The sequence below is a fragment of the Salvelinus fontinalis genome, chromosome 6, assembly GCF_029448725.1.
Source record: "Salvelinus fontinalis isolate EN_2023a chromosome 6, ASM2944872v1, whole genome shotgun sequence".
NCBI classification, from domain to species: domain Eukaryota; kingdom Metazoa; phylum Chordata; class Actinopteri; order Salmoniformes; family Salmonidae; genus Salvelinus; species Salvelinus fontinalis.
This window is the reverse complement of record NC_074670.1, coordinates 62365300-62385889: the sequence shown is the minus strand read 5'-3', so window position 1 is coordinate 62385889 and position 20590 is coordinate 62365300. Positions and strand designations below refer to the sequence as shown.

Here is a 20590-nt window from a genome sequence, read left to right as displayed (position 1 = left end):
GTATTGCTTACCAAGTTGTCAGGTATATCTGGACTGAGCTCTACCTCTTTATTTCTTCTTGTATCCTATACTCAGATAATTGTGTTTGTCAGTCTAGATTTTCCTGCAATAGAGATAAGTAATTTTCTTTTCCAAATGTTTCCCCTCTCCTCAATGGTAATAGGAGCAGTCAAGATAGGATATAAAGGTAATGGAATGACTACCCCAGAGATTGTCATCAACAATCACTCGCCTGCTCTGTTTTCTTACCCAAGCACACGTCTTATGTCCCAGTCTATCACTGTTTCTATTGTGATCCCAGTACCTTCATACGTTTCCGTCATAACTAGTCAAGCACACTCTCAGTCCCCCTTTTCCTTTCTGAATCCTTGTGTGTCAGAAGAAATGCCAAGCAGATGTAGCCAGTCAGTTACAGTATGCTCTGTTCTTGTTCAAACCTGTGAAAAAAGAAATGCAATATCCTGGCATCAAGTAGAGATGCTGAGACATCAACAAACCCTTTCGTCTTTACCTCTATCTACCCTTGTCTTTACTTTGATAGTACCTTCACATGGGTGTTGTGCTGGTGTTAGGCCAAGATAAATGTGTGTTGTTTTTTGTGCTGAATTTGGTAAATACTACAGATAGGAATAGAAGAACTTTGACTAATCAGCATGTCATAAAAAGCAGAGCAAGGATATTCGCAGTACTAACCCCTATTATCCAAATGTGTGTTGATCTCTATGCATTGTTAATATTCTACATTTGCCAAAACCATTTCCATGTGCCCTGAAATGTTATGGAAATCAGTTAGAGAAAAAAACCCATGTGAAATTACAGTATCTTTAGACGCCCCACCCCCGTCAGAATGATATGTCCTGTTTGTCCACTTTATACTTTTGTTTTCATTTTGTCCCTCTGTGCTGCCCCTGAATGACAAAGTCTTGTCTCCCCCCCTCAACCTGTCTCCCTCTCTCTGATTGGCTAGCATGTGTGATTGACATGATTGTTTTGGCAGATGGGTGCCCTGGGTTGTGCAACAGCAATGGGAGGTGCATTCTGGACCAAGCCGGGTGGCGCTGCATCTGCCAATCAGGATGGAGAGGGCTAGGATGTGACGTTGCCACAGAGACCCTCTGCTCAGATGGAAAGGACAATGAGGGGGGTAAGAACAAAGTCCATTATTTTTCACTCTTTGCAAATTATGTAACTTTGTGTCAGTATGATGGACTGTTGAACTAAGGAGTTTTTATTTGATCAGTTGTATTCACAGGTGTGATATTCTGGATGCAACCCTGTTTTCACAAAGAGCACAGTTAGGGTATTGTCCAATATTAACACTGTTGCATCTTGGTCTTACAGATGGACTGGTGGACTGCATGGACCCAGACTGCTGTTCACAAAGCTCCTGCCAGGACCAGGCCTACTGCCGTGGATCCCCAGACCCCACAAGCATTGTGGGCCAAGGTCAAGGGTCATCCTCCTCTTCGTTGGACCCCAGGGGCTTCTACGCGCACGTCAGCTTCCTGGTTAGGCCTGGTGGTAGTCACGTGATACCTGGTGACAACCCTTTCAACAGCAGGTGACCCCCATCAAGTCCAACTGTCTTGTTGGATGTCGAAAGCGTAGCAATTTTTAAGCAAAATCAGTTGTCAGTAGTGTATCATTGAAATAATCTCAGTTGATTGAATCTTGTCGTATTTTCCTAGAGTTGCTCCTGTAGGACAAACTGTGGCATAGCTCTCTTAGGGACCTTGACTTGATGAGTACGGGTAAAAAAATGTGTTATTGAGTACCAGATTGACCAAACTGATTTGATGTATCAAACCTTAGTGGGATGTGAAACCTTGTAGTGGAAATAATGAAATTTCATCATTCGTCGACATAAAGGCGTAAGAATCAATTTGCAAGCAAGTTTCTCAGCAGACAGAAATGTATTTCATTGGGAACCTCAATGCACTCTCCCAGTCTGTTCTGGATCATAAGTAGAGTTTGTTTTGCAGCTGATGGAGAGGAAATGATTGCTAACTGTGCGCCGAAAGCTTTGGGAATATAATCCCCCCAACTCACAGAATAGTTTGGGAGTAATCCTTATGTAAATAGCATGCTTTACCACAAATATAGAATGAGGCAATCCCGAGCCGGTCTGGCAGAGGCATATTAGTTCACCCGCTGAAAATGTCAATTTTATTCTCTTCATCTCCGTTAAGAAGTTGGTTATATATTCACAGACATTCTGGCAATTTTCAGTATTTAAGCACACAGACATTCCGCAAAGTTTGACTAAATTAATTACATTTCTGAAGTTACAAAAATCTATTTAACTTTATTTGATAATTTTGGGAAAAATAGGGTGAATGGGATTCATAATAAGCACATTAGTTAAATTACATATCTTTACTTTATTTGGCTGATTAGACCGTGATGGGTACTACCAGTAGTATGGGGGACAATTTCAGTTTCATGTATTTAGTCTAACAGGCACACTGTGATAGAGAAAACAGAAACACTACAGACAAGACAGAACTGTCCGATCTGAACAGCCATTCAGTGGTCCTGATAGTCTGGGTAGAATAAGAACATAAGAGAACATGAGCAAAATTGAAAAAACAGGCTATAGTACAGTATATATGAAATACTTAACAACATAATAAAGAAATAAGATGATGATTGGTAACTACATAATATACTTATACCAACCTAATCTGTATATTTCTCAGAAGAATGTATCTTTTTCAGGATTACTCTGTCTTTGGCCAGCTTCTCCGTGAACTCCTGGCAGGGGAGGTTTAAGTTTGTCTTCACAATAAGCATAGGAACAGTGAACCTATTTCTTGCTGCTGTCCATATATCATTCATTCTGTTTCTTGGAAAGAGCCATTGTACCCCCCTGTCTGCTCTTCTTACTCTCTTAACATTTTCTTCTGCTCCAATCTTTCTCCTCTTCTTTTCTTCACTCGTCTTCCTTCCTTTCCTTCTCTTTACCTTTCCACCTCACTCTTCTACAATCTCCTCTCTTCACTCCTTTTACTCCCTTCATTTTTCCTTCTCCTTCCTCTCCAATCTTTAATAATAAATAGTACACTATTAGATAAAATACTTTGGGTAATAGATTCCCATTGCTTGCCTCATTTTTGTATTTCATCTCAAAAACATTGTTTGGAATAATACATTGGCAGGCTCTGTAATCATATCTTTACCTTTCCTCCTCTCTCTCTTTCACTCTTCTTCTTATCCAGTCTTCCTCCTCTCGTTTCTCTCCACTCTCTAACAGAAAACATTATGCTAATGTTATCCATGAAAATTTCAAAATATATTTTCACACTACTTATAATGCCAAACCATTAAAATTGTAATCTACAAATAAATATTATCATAATTAATTGTGCATTCATTTAATATAATCATATTTTCAAAATAGCCCGTCCACTGCATGTTTACATGTGAACGTTTTTTAACCTAGCTACCGTGACAGTAGCTAGCTATCCTAGCTAGATAACTTAGTCGACATAGCTAATGATAGCTAGCATAACCTATCTATATAATACATTGTGACATTATAACATCACTAGCTAGTATCTCAAACGATTGTAACTTACCCGGCTTGAAAAGACGTTTGTGGGGATGTTGTGGATTCACTTGATACTTGCTAGCTTCCGGCCGAGTTTTCCACAGCAGTTTTCTCTAAAACTAGCGCGAGCAAGTAGTTAGTAGAAGAATAAGAGTGACTGGAGCTGCTATAGCAAGCAGCCCCCTCTGCTGGACAAAACAAGCACAACGCGATTGGGACGTTAACCAATAGGCTCTGCTGCCCGGTCTTTCTTGCCACTTAAAATATTATTTCACTTTGCAGTCTGTTTTTAATGCATTTCCAGCCGGGGACAGGCCACCAAAAACGGGGACGTCTGGTCACCCTATCTTAAGAGCTGTTTTCATTTTTACCTAAACCCATAAAAGAACCCATCCAAAACAAGTGGGCTAGCCAAATGAAAGAGAACAGTTTTCATTGTGTGGCTGGGTTTCATGCCAATGCTCTAAAAACTCTCCTCTCTCGTATGGCATAAAGACTAATACATTACATGGTTTGTGTTGAGTCCCACATCCATTTCGGATGTCCCCTTACAATTCTACCAACTGACTTAAAATGGTGTCTTTGACCAAACCACCGCTAGACATTGACAAAGAGGGACTGTGGGAATTTCTCATTTCTTAGGTTATGCAACTTAATGTTTATTTACGGGTCAGCTCTTGTAGGGTCAGTCAGCCAGCCTGTAGAAGATTAATGGCGAGACAAGGAGAGAATAGTGAACCTCCATAGTTCTTAAAATGGCCTTATTCCCTTAGACTGCAAAGTAAAAAATTAGACGTTGTTATGCTAGGCATGTTGCGGTGAGGAAACAGAGAAGAGAAAGCTGTTGATCATCCCTGACTCATATCCGTAATGACCTGAAGATAAAGACGGCAAAACGGGACACGTCGCGCCTCATGGATCTGCCGCCAATGACAAATGCAAATTAAATACCTCAAGAAAATCCACGTTTGACATAGCCGCCCTTGATGAATTGTTGATGAAGAAACATCCCCCTATCGTCTTGCCCCCTTCAGACGGTTGCCCAACTTAACAAATTACCTCACAATTAGGAATGCGAGAATGCGCGTCGGGTCCATGAAAGAGCTACGTGGAATATTTGGTATGGAAATGGGTGCCCCTGTAGAATATCAATGCTGAAAACATGTACCAGGGAAACTGCTGAAAGTAAGAGGACCTCGATGGCTGTGAAGCCTTTTTGGAATGAGTTATGGGCGGTTAAAAGGTCTAAAGAGAGAGCAAGCCATATCATGAATAACAATCGCTGACACGTGTATGTTTTTAACGCTCATTAAATCAGACTGCCGGTACCCTTGTCGAGGGAGGACAGATGTTAGTGGAGATGACTGGTTGTTGACTGCTGGCATTTTGTTTCTTTACTTGACCCTCTTTGTGTTTGTTTACCGGCGCAGCCTGGCGTCAATCATCCGGGGTCAGGTGCTGACGGGAGACGGGACACCCCTGATTGGAGTCAATGTGTCCTTCCGGGACTACCCAGAGTACGGCTACACCGTCACGCGCCAGGACGGCATGTAAGAGAGCCACACACACACAGAATGAACACGTCCACACATCACCTTTGTCCTCCAAACAAGGTTCAGTGAAGGTCTGGTGATATAATATTCCTGATTCACCAGTGGAGAGATGTCATGGCAGATATCCAAAACAAGCTAGCAAATGAAAACGACATGGCATTGTGCCCCACAACAATAGCTCATGCAAATGTCACAGTGTTTGGGGCCATTTAGAACAAGGCAATTTAAAATGCATTGAATCAGCAAGGGAAGAATCAATCTGCCAGCAGTGTAGACTACCACAAGATTACTGTCTGACCTTCTTGGGCTATTACCATAGAGTTGTGGTGCTTGGTCTCACTCTTAACCAAACAAAGTCATACTGGGTACATACATATCACAGAAAACATTCACCTCTACAGGAAGTTTATCGTCATACTATCGGTTGTCTGGGTTTACTGGCATGTGTAGATCTTTTTATTCAAATCATCACCAAAATATCTGGGTTATGTTTGTCTGGAATAAAAGGCTTATAATATTTAGTGATGTCTGGGACTAGCATAGTCACTCTTATGGAGCAGGAACAGCGGAGGTAGGGGCCCCTGATAGCCAAGGATTAGCTGATGTCTCCAGATATTCCACCCTGTAACCCCTCTGACATAGCGCATGATAAATGGCAGGGGATAATCGCACTTGGTTAGCCACCGTATCCGCTCAGGGTGTTAAGAGGGCAGAAACGACATCAAAGCTTGGCCCCTTGCAGCTGTGAACTCCCCACTGCCCAAAGTGGATGGATAGAGGGGGAGAGAAGGGTGGGGTGGAGGAGGAAACGGTTTCAGGTCAGATGCACAGCTGAGGTGCGTGTGTGTGTGTATATGTGTGTATATGTGTGTCTGTATTTCTCTCTTTCACTGTGTGTTTGTTTTTGTGTGTGTGTGTGTATATGTGTGTATATGTGTGTCTGTAATTCTCTCTTTCACTGTGTGTGTGTGTTTTTGTGTGTGTGTGTGTGTGTGCGCGCGGGTGTGTGTGTGTGTGTGTGTGTACGTAGTGTCATCATGCAGATGCTTGACCCCCTGGGTAGTAAAGCTGGCTGAATATATAGAGCAGCACTTCAAAGACTCACCCTTCATTTCCAATCCAGTAACTGTCGTCTGCACTATGTGTAGTAATTAAAACTGGTCCACCAGAGAAACTTAGACTTCTCAACAAGTTCACACTTTCAGTGTCTCACTGCATCATGGTTGACTAAACAAACGTAATAAAATAGATTCAGTGAATAATAATATGTGAGCCACAAAGGAATAAGACAACGGATAAGAAAAGGTCTTTGTTCCATTGAAAAAATATAATCTGGTTTGTAGCCCAACATTTATGAATATATATTTGAATTTCCACTGAAATGCTTTGTCTTCCAGAGAGAAGTAAATATAATATGGCCGGCCTTCAAGGAAATCACACTGGGTAAAAATGTAAATCCATTTTTTTCATCACTTCTCCACATTCATGGGGATGTCTCCAGGTTTGACCTGTTGGCCAATGGCGGTGCCTCGCTGACGCTGAGTTTGGAGCGTGCCCCTTTTCCCACACTGCACCGCACTGTGTGGTTACCCTGGAAGGTGTTCCACGTGATGGACACTGTGGTGATGAAGAGGGAGGACAACGATATCCCCAGCTGTTACCTCAGCGGCCTGCTCAGGCCCAGCCCCCTCATCCTGGCCTCGCCCCTGTCCACTTTCTACAGGAGTTCCCCCGAGAACAGCCCCATCATCCCTGAGACCCAGGTAAGATTAGCCCTGGTTCTAGTACCTACTGCCAGGTACCTATTTCCCACAGCACATGGCAGACACGGTAGTGTACATCTGGGTGCATTAACATGTTTCCCTGCACTGCAGCACAGGTGAAAACAATGTATATAATTCTACAAACTAGAATTTCACAGTATACCGAAACTTCTGTAGTTTTTCAATACTAGAACATGAAAAACTGTCCGGTACTAGAATTGTTGTTACTTTCAGTACTTCTGTCAAATGTGTTTCACATCATATACGGATTGAGAGGATCGAGGCTGTCTAGTAGTTTGTCTGAACCTTCTCAAGGGGGCAGTAGCTAGCCAGCTGACACAGCGCAAGCCACTTTTGAGAAGCAAATGAGAAGAGAGAGAAAATGCCAACAGCATGGCTTCTTCTACCACCACGCCCGCAATTTGTTGACAAAACTCCCTGCAGAAGCAAACTATGGGAATGCTTTTCTTACAGAGCAGATGATGAGGTTATATGAGTTGGGTATTTGAATCAACTGTGTATTGCTAGGGGCAAAAACAAAACGTGCACCCGAGGGAGGCCCCAGGACCGATTTAGGAAACACTGATTTAGACTACTTTGGGTTTGCCTGGGCTTGCTAGCAGTAGCCAGCCAGCAGCCCTGGGCAGAGCATTGCACCATGGAAAGTAAAATGACTCTGGAAGTAGTAGTGTGCTGTGTAAAATCAATTGTATTTCTATGGTGTGTAGACTATAGCGAGATAGTAATGGTGTCTTTTTGTAGGCACTAACTATGCCAAGATTCATTGGACAAAGCATATGAGGAAAATTAATGGTGTTTTTGGAGGGGTTTTGGATAAACTCTGAAAATAAGGTCTGTGGTAACATAGGATAAGGAGGTGTTAACCTCAGACCTTATTTTCTGTGTTTATTTCAAAACCCTTTTTTCCCCCATTCATTTTTCCAATAGGGATGGCTGAATGAACCAGATGTAACTTATTTCCAGATTTTAGGACTACAAGCTGCTGAGGTCTATTGCAATATAGAAGTTTCAGAAATTAGCTTTAAATGTTTTTTTTATGTAGTTTTGGAACTAAACTATTCATTTAATGCATTAAATTATTTAGCTGTAAAGAATCATAGTTCTAACGAATGTCATTTTACCCAGTATTATAGCCATAGATTTGCAAATGAACCCTAATATGTATCAAATCACATTTTAAAACAGTTTAGATGTAATTGTAAAATGATTTTGTCTGCTCTGAGTCTCAGATATGGTTTTGCATAAGGAAAATTGAAGATATTCCTCTGTTATTTAATATGGTGTTTTATTTTTGCAAAGAATGTCATATAGGATAGAATATATTTGAGTTCTTCTACCAGTTATCAACATATTGTTCAATGTTGAAAAAATAAAGCCCAGTGGTTTTTCTGTGACTTTTTTTTTCCTGTGGTATCTTTCGGTATCGAGTATCGTTTTGGTATTGAGTATTGTTACGGTATCATGTATCGTAATACTAAACCTGTTATCGGTATTGATGTAAAAAATCTGGTATCGTGACAACACTACTACAAACTAGATATAACTGCACCAAAGGTTCCAGACATGCAGTTCATTACATGGATTATTGTTAGACAATTGCAAGCAAACTTGGCACTTGGTAAAGTTGGAATCATCCTGTGAGAGAGTTTGTCACATTAGCGATGTACCGTTGTTGCAGCACAGACATTTTGAAAAGTAACTTTTTAACGCACTCAGTTATATGTTCCGTACCTTTTCATAACGAATTCTGCTCAAACTCATAGGTCCTACACGAGGAAGTGGCCATACCTGGAAGTGACCTCAATCTGGTTTACCTGAGCTCCCGCACGTCCGGCTACAAGCCCATCCTCAAGGTCCTCATGACCCAGGAACAACTCCCATTCGGACTCATGAAGGTCCATCTGATGATTGCTGTCATGGGCAGACTGTTCCAGAAATCGTTCCCTGCTTTTCCCGACCTCTCGTACACCTTTGTCTGGGACAAGACAGACGCCTACAACCAGAAGGTCTACGGCTTGTCAGAGGCTGTAGGTGAGTTCCCACCGATGATCAAACACAGCTATATTGAGATGTTATGTAAACATCATCTGATAGTGGTGTCAGGTCCTAGTGTAGTCTAGGAGGTTGAACTTTGGATGAACTCCTGGCATTGATATCCTTTGAACTTCCTGATTGTTTTTGCAGTCAGAGACATCATTGTTTTGTAATATGGTATAACAGATGGTGTGAAAAATATCAAGGTGAAATCCCAGACGGCTGCATTTCTGAAGGGCACTACTCTGCTGACTTAGTTTTTTTGCATGTGTAATTACTCACCAGTTGAACCATGGGAAAATGAATGATTTTTAACATCATGCCCACGCTGTTGTATTTTGGTCCATAAATTAATTCATTTTGATAAAAATCACCCACATATTAGTTCAGGTAATATGGTAATTTGACATCCAGATGCACTGTGAGCTAGCAGTATCTCAGACTTTATATGCTTGTAATGCCTATTGGCATACTAGTAAACACTCATCTGAGAGTATACCTCATTCCTAGAGAGAAGATTCTACAATCATAAAGAGATTTGACAAGTTTTCAGGCTTTTTTTATACAGTACAAGCCTCATTATTATTATTTATTTTTACAGATATTGATAGATTCATTATATACCATTGTTGTTTCCAGTGTCTGTGGGATATGAGTATGAATCATGTCTAGATATGATCCTCTGGGAGAAGAGGACAGCCATTTTACAAGGTTATGAACTGGATGCCTCCAACATGGGGGGATGGATGCTGGACAAGCACCATGTATTGGACATTCAAAATGGTAAGACTTTTTTTTACACTGATCAATGACGATGCTGTGTGTGTGTGTTTGTGGGTGCGTGCGGTTCAGGGATGGAAGCTTCAGGAGGTCTCTAATCTCAAATACAGCATTAAATACTCAGATGAAGATGAAATATGGTTCATCATACCATTTACAGATAATAGAGGAGAGTTTTGACAGGTCGATCATTCATATTAATGATGGAATAAATCAGATACAATGACCCGGGGTGCAGAGCTCCCATCCTACTCAGCGATTCCACCCTACTCAGCTGTTTTGCAACAAGATGGCATTTGCGGGCCAAGAGGGGATGCATTTATCTGTATAGAAGTTACTGAAACATATACTGTAGTTCTTAGCTTTTATCATCCAAACTACTCTTTTGAATGAGCGTAAGAATAAAACTCCAAACAGACAAAAAAACATACTGCATGATCAGGGCCCTGTTGCATAAAACATCTTTAAGTTCATTTTCCCCTTATATTTTCCCTTAACTTGAAGTCAGTTCCACTAAACATTTTAAGCGAATACCACCCTTAAATTAAGTGAAAAGTTTAAGGGTACCCATGAGGTCCCTTAAGTGCTTTGTTCATATGGATATCAATGTAAAAAAGCATTTGTAAAGGTGAATGTTGCTTTCCTCTGCCCTGGTTTCAAAAGTAAAACATCCACCAGCTAGCTAGCTAGGTAGCTAAACAATGGAAGGTGCACAATCCATGTCTACAAAACTAGCTGGCTAACTAACTACCTACTCTGCAAGGTACCTTGACGTACTAGAAAGTAATAGAAACAAGTTGAGAAAAAATTAACTAAAATAAATGTTTAATTATCTCTGAATCAATTTGTTTCTCCTGTCTTGAATGTAGAAGTTCTATTTTGGGATCTCCCAAAATAAATGGGATCTCTTTGAGGAGACCTTCAGTCAGTGAATCAGGTTGTCTCCATGGTAACCAGAGACTCTTTTGCCATAGGCTACATGCCTTCAAATGACCATAAAACCCTTAAATTATGCCCTTACCAAAGGAAATGTTTGAGATGCTCTATGCAACACCCTTAAACAATTCCCTTAGTTAAGGGGAAATGATTCATTAAGGTAAACCCTTAAGGGAAACTCTTAAGATGTTTTATGCTACTGGGCCCAGGGCTCTAAAGTGTGACCACTTTGGTCGCATATCGTCCAAAATATTTTGCTGTGCGAACCTGACATTTTATTTTAGGAGCACCGTGGACCTAGAAAAATTATAACTCTGATAATAATTGTTGTAATGATTGAGTTTGAGCCTTAGAGAAACAAGTGAGTGCAGATTCTTTATTGTCATGGTTGCACCATTACTACAGTGAAAACTGATTGTTTCTAGCCCAACAGGTAAAAAGATATGACCCATATTACCGGTGCAATGTTTTTTTTTATTCCTAGCTTGAATTGGCTATACATTCATAAACAATTTTGCGGGCTGTTCCAAAACCACTCTCTGGATTTTTTTTACACCTTGGTCAGTCATGTAATCTCATTAGCTAGCTACCACCCTGTACTCAACCCTGCACTTTAGAGACTACTGTCCTATGTACATAGTCATTGAAGACTGGTCACTTTAAACATTTTACATACAGTTTTAACCACTTCATATGTATATACTTTATTCTAGTCAAGGCTCGTCATGTATAACTACTGCTGTATGCACCATTTCTATTCATATAATATCCATAATGTCTATACACCATCATATACATACAGTGCCTTCAGAAAGTATTCACACCCCATGTCGGTGGAATTATGTTTTCCTAACTTTTTACAAATTAATTAAAAATGAAAAGCTGAAATGTCTTGAGTCAATAAGTATTCAATCCCTTTGTTATGAAAAGCCTAGATAAGTTCAGGAGTAAAAATGTACTTAACAAGCCACATAATAAGTTGCATGGACTCACTCTGTGTGCAATAATAGTGTTTACCATGATTTTTGAATGACTACCTCATTCATATCTGTACCCCACACATACATGTATCTGTAAGGTCCCTCAGCCAAGCAGTGAATTTCAAAATGTCAAATTCAACCACAAAGACCCAGGTGGTTTTCCAATGCCTCAAAGAAGGGCACCTTTTTGGTATATGTGTAAAATATAAAAAAACAGACATCGAATATCCCTTTGAGCATGGTGAAGTTATTAATTACACTTTGGATGGTGTATCAATACACCCAGTCACTACAGAGATACAGGCATCCTTCCTAACTCAGTTGCTAGAGAGGAAGGAAACCGCTCAGGGATTTCACCATGAGGCCAATGGTCACTTTTAAACAGTTATAGAGTTTAATGGCTGTGATAGGAAATAAATGAGGATGAATCAACAACACTGCACTCTAGTTACTTCACAATACTAATCTAATTGACAGAGTGAAAAGAATGAAGCCTGTACATAATACAAATATTCCAAAACATGCATCCTGTTTGCAACAAGGCACTAAAGTAATACTGCAAAAAATGTGGCAAAGCAATTCACTTTTTGTCCTGAATACAAAGTGTTATGTTTGGGGCAAATCCAATACAACACATTAATGAGTACCACTCTCCATATTTTCAAGCATAGTGGTGGCTGCATCATGTTATGGGTATGCTTGCAATCATTAAGGACTGGGTCGTTTTTCAAGATAAAAAAGAAATGGATTGGAGCTAAGCACAGGCAAAATCCTAGAGGAAACCCTGCTTCAGTCTGCTTTCCACCAAACACTGACAGATGAAATCACCTTTCAACAGGACAATAACCTAAAACCAAGGCCAAATCTACACTGGATTTGCTTACCAAGAAGACAGTGAATGTTCCGGAGTGGCCTAGTTGCAGTTTTGACTTAAATCTTTTGAAAATCTATGGCAAGACCTGAAATGGTTGTCTAGCAATAATTAACAACCAATTTGACAGAGCTTGAAGAATTTTGAATGCTAACTTTTTAGCATTTTTTGGTCACAAATCCAATGCAAGTCACTGTTACCTTTATTAGGATTTTCATGCTTCATGTTCAAATCATCAGTATCAAACAATGTAGTATGTAACTAAATTATGTTACTTTTGGATGATTTGGATATAAAGTGCAAAAATGCTAATATAGGTACCATGTAATTGCATTGGATTTGTGCCACAAATGCTAAAAAGTTAGCATTTCAAATAGTGGTCAAGTAAACAAAACCAAAGCATGGGTTGCTGTCATACCTGGGACATAGAATGCTACAAGGTAATAAAACCAATATGTAATTTGGGTGAACTATCCCTTTAACAAAATAATTACTTAATAGCAGGAACAGCAACATCTAGTGGTCAGAACCTGGTATAAACCCAGCAACTTCAATTATAACTTTTACTGAACAGGGGGAAAAAAACATGACCAAATGCACTAAGAATACATTACATAGGATGAAGAAACAATACTCTGAGCCACAGCTCCATACTACTTGGCAAATAGAGAACTGATACTATATACTCATTGTTGGGGTGGGATTGGTGTTAGGTATGGGGGGTCCGTGGATGGCTTTTGACCACTCCTTGGATTGCTCATGACTTATTCAATTTATAAAAAAGTTTAGTCCAAATTGGATGTTAGGTACTATAATTATTGAATATTATCTAACTCCTATATATTAAAATGGCCCATTTGGGTGCAATCAATTGGATTAGTTTTGTTTCCGGAATTATTATCTTATCCATTTATAACTACAGAAATGATTTCAGAACAATCTGAGATGGTGTCTCTCAGATTGGAACGACCCTAGGCCTATTCTAACATTGAGGATGCACTAGGCCTCTCTCTTTCAGCCTGCCTGGTTTGAGCAACAGTAGTCCCTCTCCAACTCTCGATCTGTGTCACAGTTGTCCCTGGGAATTTGTGTCACCCTTTCATCCATTTGTGTCCCTCAACTCTAGGTTTCTGAGCAAAGGCTTTCACTACTTTGTGGAGGAGGTCACAGCCTATTGCTCATTGCCTTTTGGCCCTCGATGGACCGCATAGGTTATATACCCCTTTTAGGTTATATTGTAATTGTTGCTATGGCTATAACCAATGTTAACTCATCTTAGTAAAGTCTGTTTGATTGTCATACCCAGTTATGCAATGGAACCATGTATATTCTAATTATCTGCTCAAAGATATATAGAGTAACAGTCAAAAGTATGGACACACCTACTCATTCAAGGGTTTTTCTTTATTTTTACTATTTTCTACTTTGTAGAATAATAGTGAAGACATCAAAAACATGAAATAACACATATGGAATCATGTAGTAACCAGAAAAGTTATATATTTTAGATTCTTCAAAGTAGCCACCCTTTGCCTTGATGACAGCTTTGCACACTCTTGGCACTTTTTTGCTTACTACATGATTCCATATGTGATATTTCATAATTTTGATGTCTTCACTATTATTCTACAATGTAGAAAATAGTAAAATTATAGAAAACCCTGGAATGAGTAGGTGTGTCCAAACTTATGTACAGTTGAAGTCGGAAATTTACATACACCTTAGCCAAATACATTTAAACTCAGTTTTTCACAATTCCTGACATTTAATCCGAGTAAAAATTCCCTGTCTTAGGGCAGTTAGGATCACCACTTTATTTTAAGAATGTGAAATGTCAGAATAATAGTAGAGAGAATGATTTTTTTCAGCTTTTATTTCTTTCATCACGTTCCCAGTGGGTCAGAAGTTTACATACACTCAATTAGCATTTGGTAGCATTGCCTTTAAATTGTGGCTTCGTAAGAAGCATTTCAAGGTCCTGGAGTGGCCTAGCCAGTCTCCAGATCTCAACCCCATAGAAAATCTTTGGAGGGAGTTGAAAGTCCGTGTTGCCCAGCAACAGCCACAAAACATCACTGCTCTAGAGGAGATCTGCATGGAGGAATGGCCCAAAATACCAGCAACAGTGTGTGAAAACCTTGTGAAGACTTACAGAAAATGTTTGACCTCTGTCATTGCCAACAAAGGGTATATAACAAAGTATTAAGATAAACTTTTGTTATTGACCAAATACTTATTTTCCACCATAATTTGCAAATAAATTCATAAAAAATCATACAATGTGATTTTCTGGATTTTCTTTTCTCATTTTGTCTGTCATAGTTGAAGTGTACATATGATGACAATTTCAGGCCTCTCTCGTCTTTTTAAGTGGGAGAACTTGCACAATTGGTGGCTGACTAAATACTTTTTTGCCCCACTGTATATATATATATATATATATATATATATATATATATATATATATATATATATATATATATATATATATACATTTTTCATTTTGCAGACACTCTTATCCAGAGCGACTTACAGTAGTGAGCACATACATTTTCGTACTTTCTTCATACGGGCCCCCCCTTGGGAATCAAACCCACAACCGTGGTTTTGCAAGCACCATGCTCTACCAACTGAGTTACATGGGTATCAATGTGCAAACATCTGCTCAATATGCAGTAGTTCTGGTAACAATCAACCCTCAGCTATTATACAAAACTGGGTTCCCTTAACAGATTATTGCTCACAAAATGCTTCAGGAAATGTTTTATCGAACTAGTGTACAGAAGTCAATCTGCGTCTTTTGTGTTTACCCCAAGATGCTATGCGTTTTCTGGCTGTTTATTAAACATACAAAATAACTGATATTTAGCTGAACCAAATCTGTCAAAAACATCTAGCACTCAAAGTTTTGCAAAGAGCGTTGAAAAGGAACATTGAGAACTGTTCCAGCTTGACTGCTGCCAGAGCATTGTGTTTCATCCCACCTGTCTCAGGGTAAAGCTAGCTCGTCTCAAAGCCTTCACACAGCAGCGCCAGCGCACAGTGGGGGGGATCGCTGTCTCTAGATGTGAAGCTTCATGATCAACAGATGTGTAGATGCGATATGCATTTCATCTTCGGCATATGATATGCTAATACTTATTGTGTCCTGCGTTAGATTGGGTATCAATGTGCATTTCTTTGGATGTATTATGTTTATTAGGTATGAGGTAGCATTGTTTTGGCAGATTTGTGTAGTTTGATATTGATTACATGAACGACTGAAATGAAGGACACATGCAGATACAGATGGTGTCAAACTTGTCTTTACTATCAGGACTCCAAAGAGGGTTCACTTTCCTTTTCTGTCTTTCTAACCCTTCAAATAGATTAAGAAATTTGCTTTAATGAGGAAAGGTGAAAAATATTCTACTTTTCATTTCACAATCCCATTAGTTTCACCCACAGATAATATGTCAAGTGTGTGAAATAATTGACGGTTTCCCAGTCAACAGACCCTTAGATGTCAGAGGCACAACATGCCATGTCAGATGATGGGCATTACAGGGAAAAGTGTATACATTATGTAATTGTGTATGCCTTTTACAATGTATTGCTATTTTAATATACTGTGTCTTGTCTGCCTTGTTCGTTGGCATGAGATATTTCACATAGTCATGAGGATTAGTTTTGTATTTGCATTTGTATTTATTAAGAATCCCCATTATCTGCTGCCAAGGCAGCATCTACTCTTCCTGGGGTCCAGCAACATTTTTATTTGATTAATTTCACTTTATTTAACCAGGTAGGCTAGTTGAGAACAAGTTATCATTTACAACTGTGACCTGGAGGCAGTTATATTAAGGCAGTTTAAAATATTACATGACATTACATAACAATTTACCCAATACATTTAGTGTGTTCCCTCAAGCCACTACTCCAATATCACATATTTACAATACAACATCCATGTGTACGCGTGTGTAGAATGCGTGTCTTATCATGTGTATGTGTGTCTATGCCTGTGTGTGTTTCTTCACAGTCCCCGCTGTTCCATAAGGTGTATTTTTATCTTTTTAAAATCTGATTCTACTGCTTGTATCATTTACCTGATGTGGAGTAGAGCTCAATGTAGCCATGGCTCTATGTAGTACTCTGCAGCTCCCATAGTCTGTTCTTGGGGCTTGTGAAGAGACCTTTGGTGGGATGTCTTGGGGGGTATACATGGGTATCCGAGCTGTGTGCTAGTAGTTTAAACAGACACCTCGGTACATTCAGCATGTCAACACTTCTTACAAGAACAAGTAGTGATGAAGTCAATCTCTCCTCCACTTTGAGCAATGAGATATTTACATGCATATTATTAATGTTAGATCTCCGTGTACATTGAAGGGCCAGCGCTGCTGTTCTGAGCCAATTGTAATTTTCCGAGGTCCCTCTTTGTGGCACCTGACCACATGACTGAACAGTAGTCCAGTTGATACAAAACTAGAGCCTGTATGTATGTAGTGTTGTTAAAAAGGCAGAGTAGCACTTTATTATGGACAGACTTCTCCCCATATTAGCTACTGTTGTATCATCATGTTTTGACCATGACAGTTTACAATCCAGGGTTACTCCAAGCATTTTAGTCACCTCAACTTGCTCAATTTGCACATTATTTATTACAAGATTTAGTTGACGTTTAGGGTTTAGTGAATAATTTGTCTCAACTATTTAGGACAGGGGTGTCAAACATACGGCCCGCGGGCCGGAACCGGCCCCCAAGGAGGTTCGATCAGGCCCGCAGGATAATTTGAAAGTGGAAAAAATGCATAAAAGACATGGAATTAATATTTTTAATTCGCTGCAATTCATGGATTATCCGCTAAGGGGCGCACTCTTTCCATCAGAGTAGAAGACAAGCCGCATCACTGAGACAGACTGAAAACAGCAGACGGTATCAATGCGCCATCTGCTGCTTGTTACGACGTTGTTAATACCTTGGTCTCTACCTCTCCGCTACACCCTCATTAGCCAAAATGTCGTTATCCAAACGGAGAAAAGTAGATAAGGAGTGTAGAATTTTCAAAGAAAAATGGACCACGTCCTATTTATTTACAGAGATGCACGGAAAACCTTCGTGCTTGGTGTGTTTGCAACAAGTTTCGGTATTGAAGGAATATAATATTCGACGCCACTACGAGACTCATCACAGCGAAAAATATGACGGCTTGCAAGGACAACTGAGAAGAGATAAGATTAACGAATTGCTGGCGGGTCTGAGGAAACAGCAGTCAACTTTCATCCAGAGCCGAGAAGTCAGTGAAGCAGCGGTAAAAGCCAGCTACCTAATTGCTAGCGAAATAGCATTAGCATCGAAGCCGTATTCCGACGGTGACTTTGTTAAACGATGCATGATGAAGGCGGCTGAACTTGTATGTCCCGAGAAGCGACAAGCTTTTGCCAATATTAGCCTGACGAGGAATACTATAGCAGAGAGGATTTCGGAACTATCGGCAGATTTAGACAGTCAATTGAAACAGAGAGTCAAGTCATTTATTCATTTATCAAGGCTCACAAACAAGCACTTAAATGACATTCTGAAAGTGACAGCTAGTCAGGACATGACACCTGGTGTTGATGCACTTGTACAGGCCAAAAGATGACAAGTTTCAGGAACAAATACAAGTCCAGACTACACTAACACCTTTAAAATGCTGCCTTAGATACTGTTTGCATTGAAAGAATACAGCTCTGTGAAGATTAATTCTTACTGTGGTGATTTAAAAAATGTGCACTTTAATGTTAGTCAGCAGCTTCAAAACAAAAGTTGTGTGATGGAATTCTACTGTTCATACAACTCCATAAATTTTCAGTATGTATTGTATGTGTATGTATGTTTCATGTATGAAGTTTACAGATTTACAGGACAGGCGAACACTTTCTTCATTACACATTTAAAATCACTCTCCTTAGTTTGTAAGGTGTACGCAGGGATTACATTTAGATTTTATATGCGTATGTGTAAGTGGTTTAAAAATTCCTTTCTTTAAAAGTCTCATTTAATCTTAAAGTGCATTACTATATTTTTCAGTACCAATTAAAGTTTTGTGCCTTTGTACAATCAGTGGGATCAGTTGCAATGCATATTTGTGAATGATAAAAGTAAATTGCACATTTGTCTAAGGAAATATGAGGTGTTTCATGAAATGTTTTGTAAAAGGATAGTTCATTAAATTTCAATATTTTCCTAATGTTCTTGTGCTTCTTTACACCAAAACAAAGGAAAGACATGATATTTTGGTTATTTATAGCAGAGTATGGTATAATTTTAATGGTCCGGCCCACTTGACATCTCCCTAGGCCGTATGTGGCCCACGATGCGAAATGAGTTTGACACCCCTGATTTAGGACTACATTTTTCCCTGCCACCCATTCTGAAACTAACTGCAGCTCTTTGTTAATTGTTGCAGTGATTTCACTTGCTATAGTAGCTGACATGTATAGTGTTGAGTCATCCGCATACATAGACACTCTGGCTTTAGTCAAGGCCAGTGGCATGTTATTAGTAAAATAAATGATTCTACCTGGATTAAGTTGGAGAAGCGTCCATTAAAGAACACCCATGTGTTCTGTTAGACAGGAAAGTATTTATCCACAATATAGCATGGGGTGTAAAGCCGTAATGCATATGTTTTTCCATTAGCAGACTATGATCGAAAATGTCAAAAGTCACACTGATTTCTAACAAAACAGATCCCACAATCTTTTTATCATAAATTTCTCTCAGCCAATCATCAGTCATTTTTGTAAGTGCCGTGCTTGTTGAATGTCCTTTCCTATAAACATGCTGTAAGTTTGTTGTCAATTTGTTTACAGTAAAATAGCATTGTATCTGGTCAAACAATTTTTTTCAAAAGTTTACAAAGGGTTGGTAACAGGCTGATTGGTCGGCTATTTGAGCCAGTAAAGGGGGCTTTACTACTCTTGGGTAGCAGAATTACATTTGCTCCCCTCCAGGCCTGAGGGCACACACGTTCTAGTAGGCTTACATTGAAGGTATAACACATAGGAGTGGCAATATCATCCGCTATTAGCCTCAGTCATTTTCCATCCAAGTTGTCAGACCCTGGTGGCTTGCCATTGTTGGTTGTTCACTTCTTCCACACTCACTTCACGGATTTCAGAATTAGAATGCTTGTCTTTCATGTTTTAATAAGTTGTACTTGTATGTGTAGTGTCAGCGTTTGTTCCTGTCATGTCTAAGTTTGCTAATCTTCCCAATGAAAAAAATCATTAAAGTAGTTTGTGATGAATGAGGCATCTGATTCAATGAATGATGAAGCTTAGTTTGCCTTTTTGCCCAAAATGTAAATCTTTATGTAATTTATCTTTGTTCCATAGTGTAGTTTCTTCTTCATTTTATTCAGTTTAGTCACATGATTTCTCAATTTGCAGTACATTTGCCAATCTGTTGTGCAGCCAGACTTATTTTCCATTCCTTTTGCTCATCCCTCTCAACCATACACTTTTTCAAATCCTCATCAATTCACAACGATTTAAACGTTTTTACAGTAATTTTCTTAATGAGTGCATGCGTATTAGTAACTGGAATAAGCAATTTCATAAATGTGTCATGTGCAGTGTCTGGTTGCAGGTTGAGGCCCTTAACAAATTCAGTCTGATAAATAATTATCACAACTTTATTTTCATAACTAGCAATGTATTACTTCCCTAATGCTGTACATTTCAAATTCTTTGATAAAACATGCAAGTTGTGCTCCGCTACAGTCACACTCCTGACGAAGCTACAGTGGGGCAAAAAAGTATTTAGTCAGCCACCAATTGTGCAAGTTCTCCCACTTAAAAAGACGAGAGAGGCCTGAACTTTTCATCATAGGTACACTTCAACTATGACAGACAAAATGAGAATTTTGTTTCCAGAAAATCACATTGTAGGATTTTTTATGAATTTATTTGCAAATTATGGTGGAAAATAAGTATACCTATATCTATTCTACCCTGCCTTTCTAAGGTCTTCGAAAGCCAAGTCAACAAACAGATTACCGACCACTTCGAATCCCACCATACCTTCTCCGCTATGCAATCTGGTTTCAGAGCTGGTCATGGGTGCACCTCAG

General features: G+C 39.4%; 1 protein-coding gene and 1 long non-coding RNA gene across 4 annotated transcripts in view; one reads left to right on the top strand and one right to left on the bottom strand.

Annotated features, from left to right (window-relative positions):
* The window catches only part of si:dkey-237h12.3 (teneurin-3), a 194683-nt gene that overhangs the window by 139214 nt on the left and 34879 nt on the right, over positions 1 to 20590 (top strand). For 2 of the 3 annotated variants that reach the window (XM_055927382.1, XM_055927381.1), the window contains exons 14-20: positions 164 to 187; positions 998 to 1144; positions 1342 to 1561; positions 4981 to 5100; positions 6605 to 6866; positions 8651 to 8918; positions 9561 to 9704. In XM_055927382.1, the coding sequence (XP_055783357.1) occupies positions 164 to 187; positions 998 to 1144; positions 1342 to 1561; positions 4981 to 5100; positions 6605 to 6866; positions 8651 to 8918; positions 9561 to 9704 (1185 nt within the window). The remainder of the gene's footprint in view (positions 1 to 163; positions 188 to 997; positions 1145 to 1341; positions 1562 to 4980; positions 5101 to 6604; positions 6867 to 8650; positions 8919 to 9560; positions 9705 to 20590) is intronic. The other variant, XM_055927384.1, reaches the window with a different exon arrangement.
* LOC129858264 (uncharacterized) lies at positions 2121 to 4826 on the bottom strand. The gene is made up of 3 exons (XR_008759997.1): positions 3579 to 4826; positions 3180 to 3246; positions 2121 to 3043 (listed from the first exon to the last, which is right to left on the bottom strand). It is a non-coding gene; the product is annotated as an uncharacterized LOC129858264 (long non-coding RNA).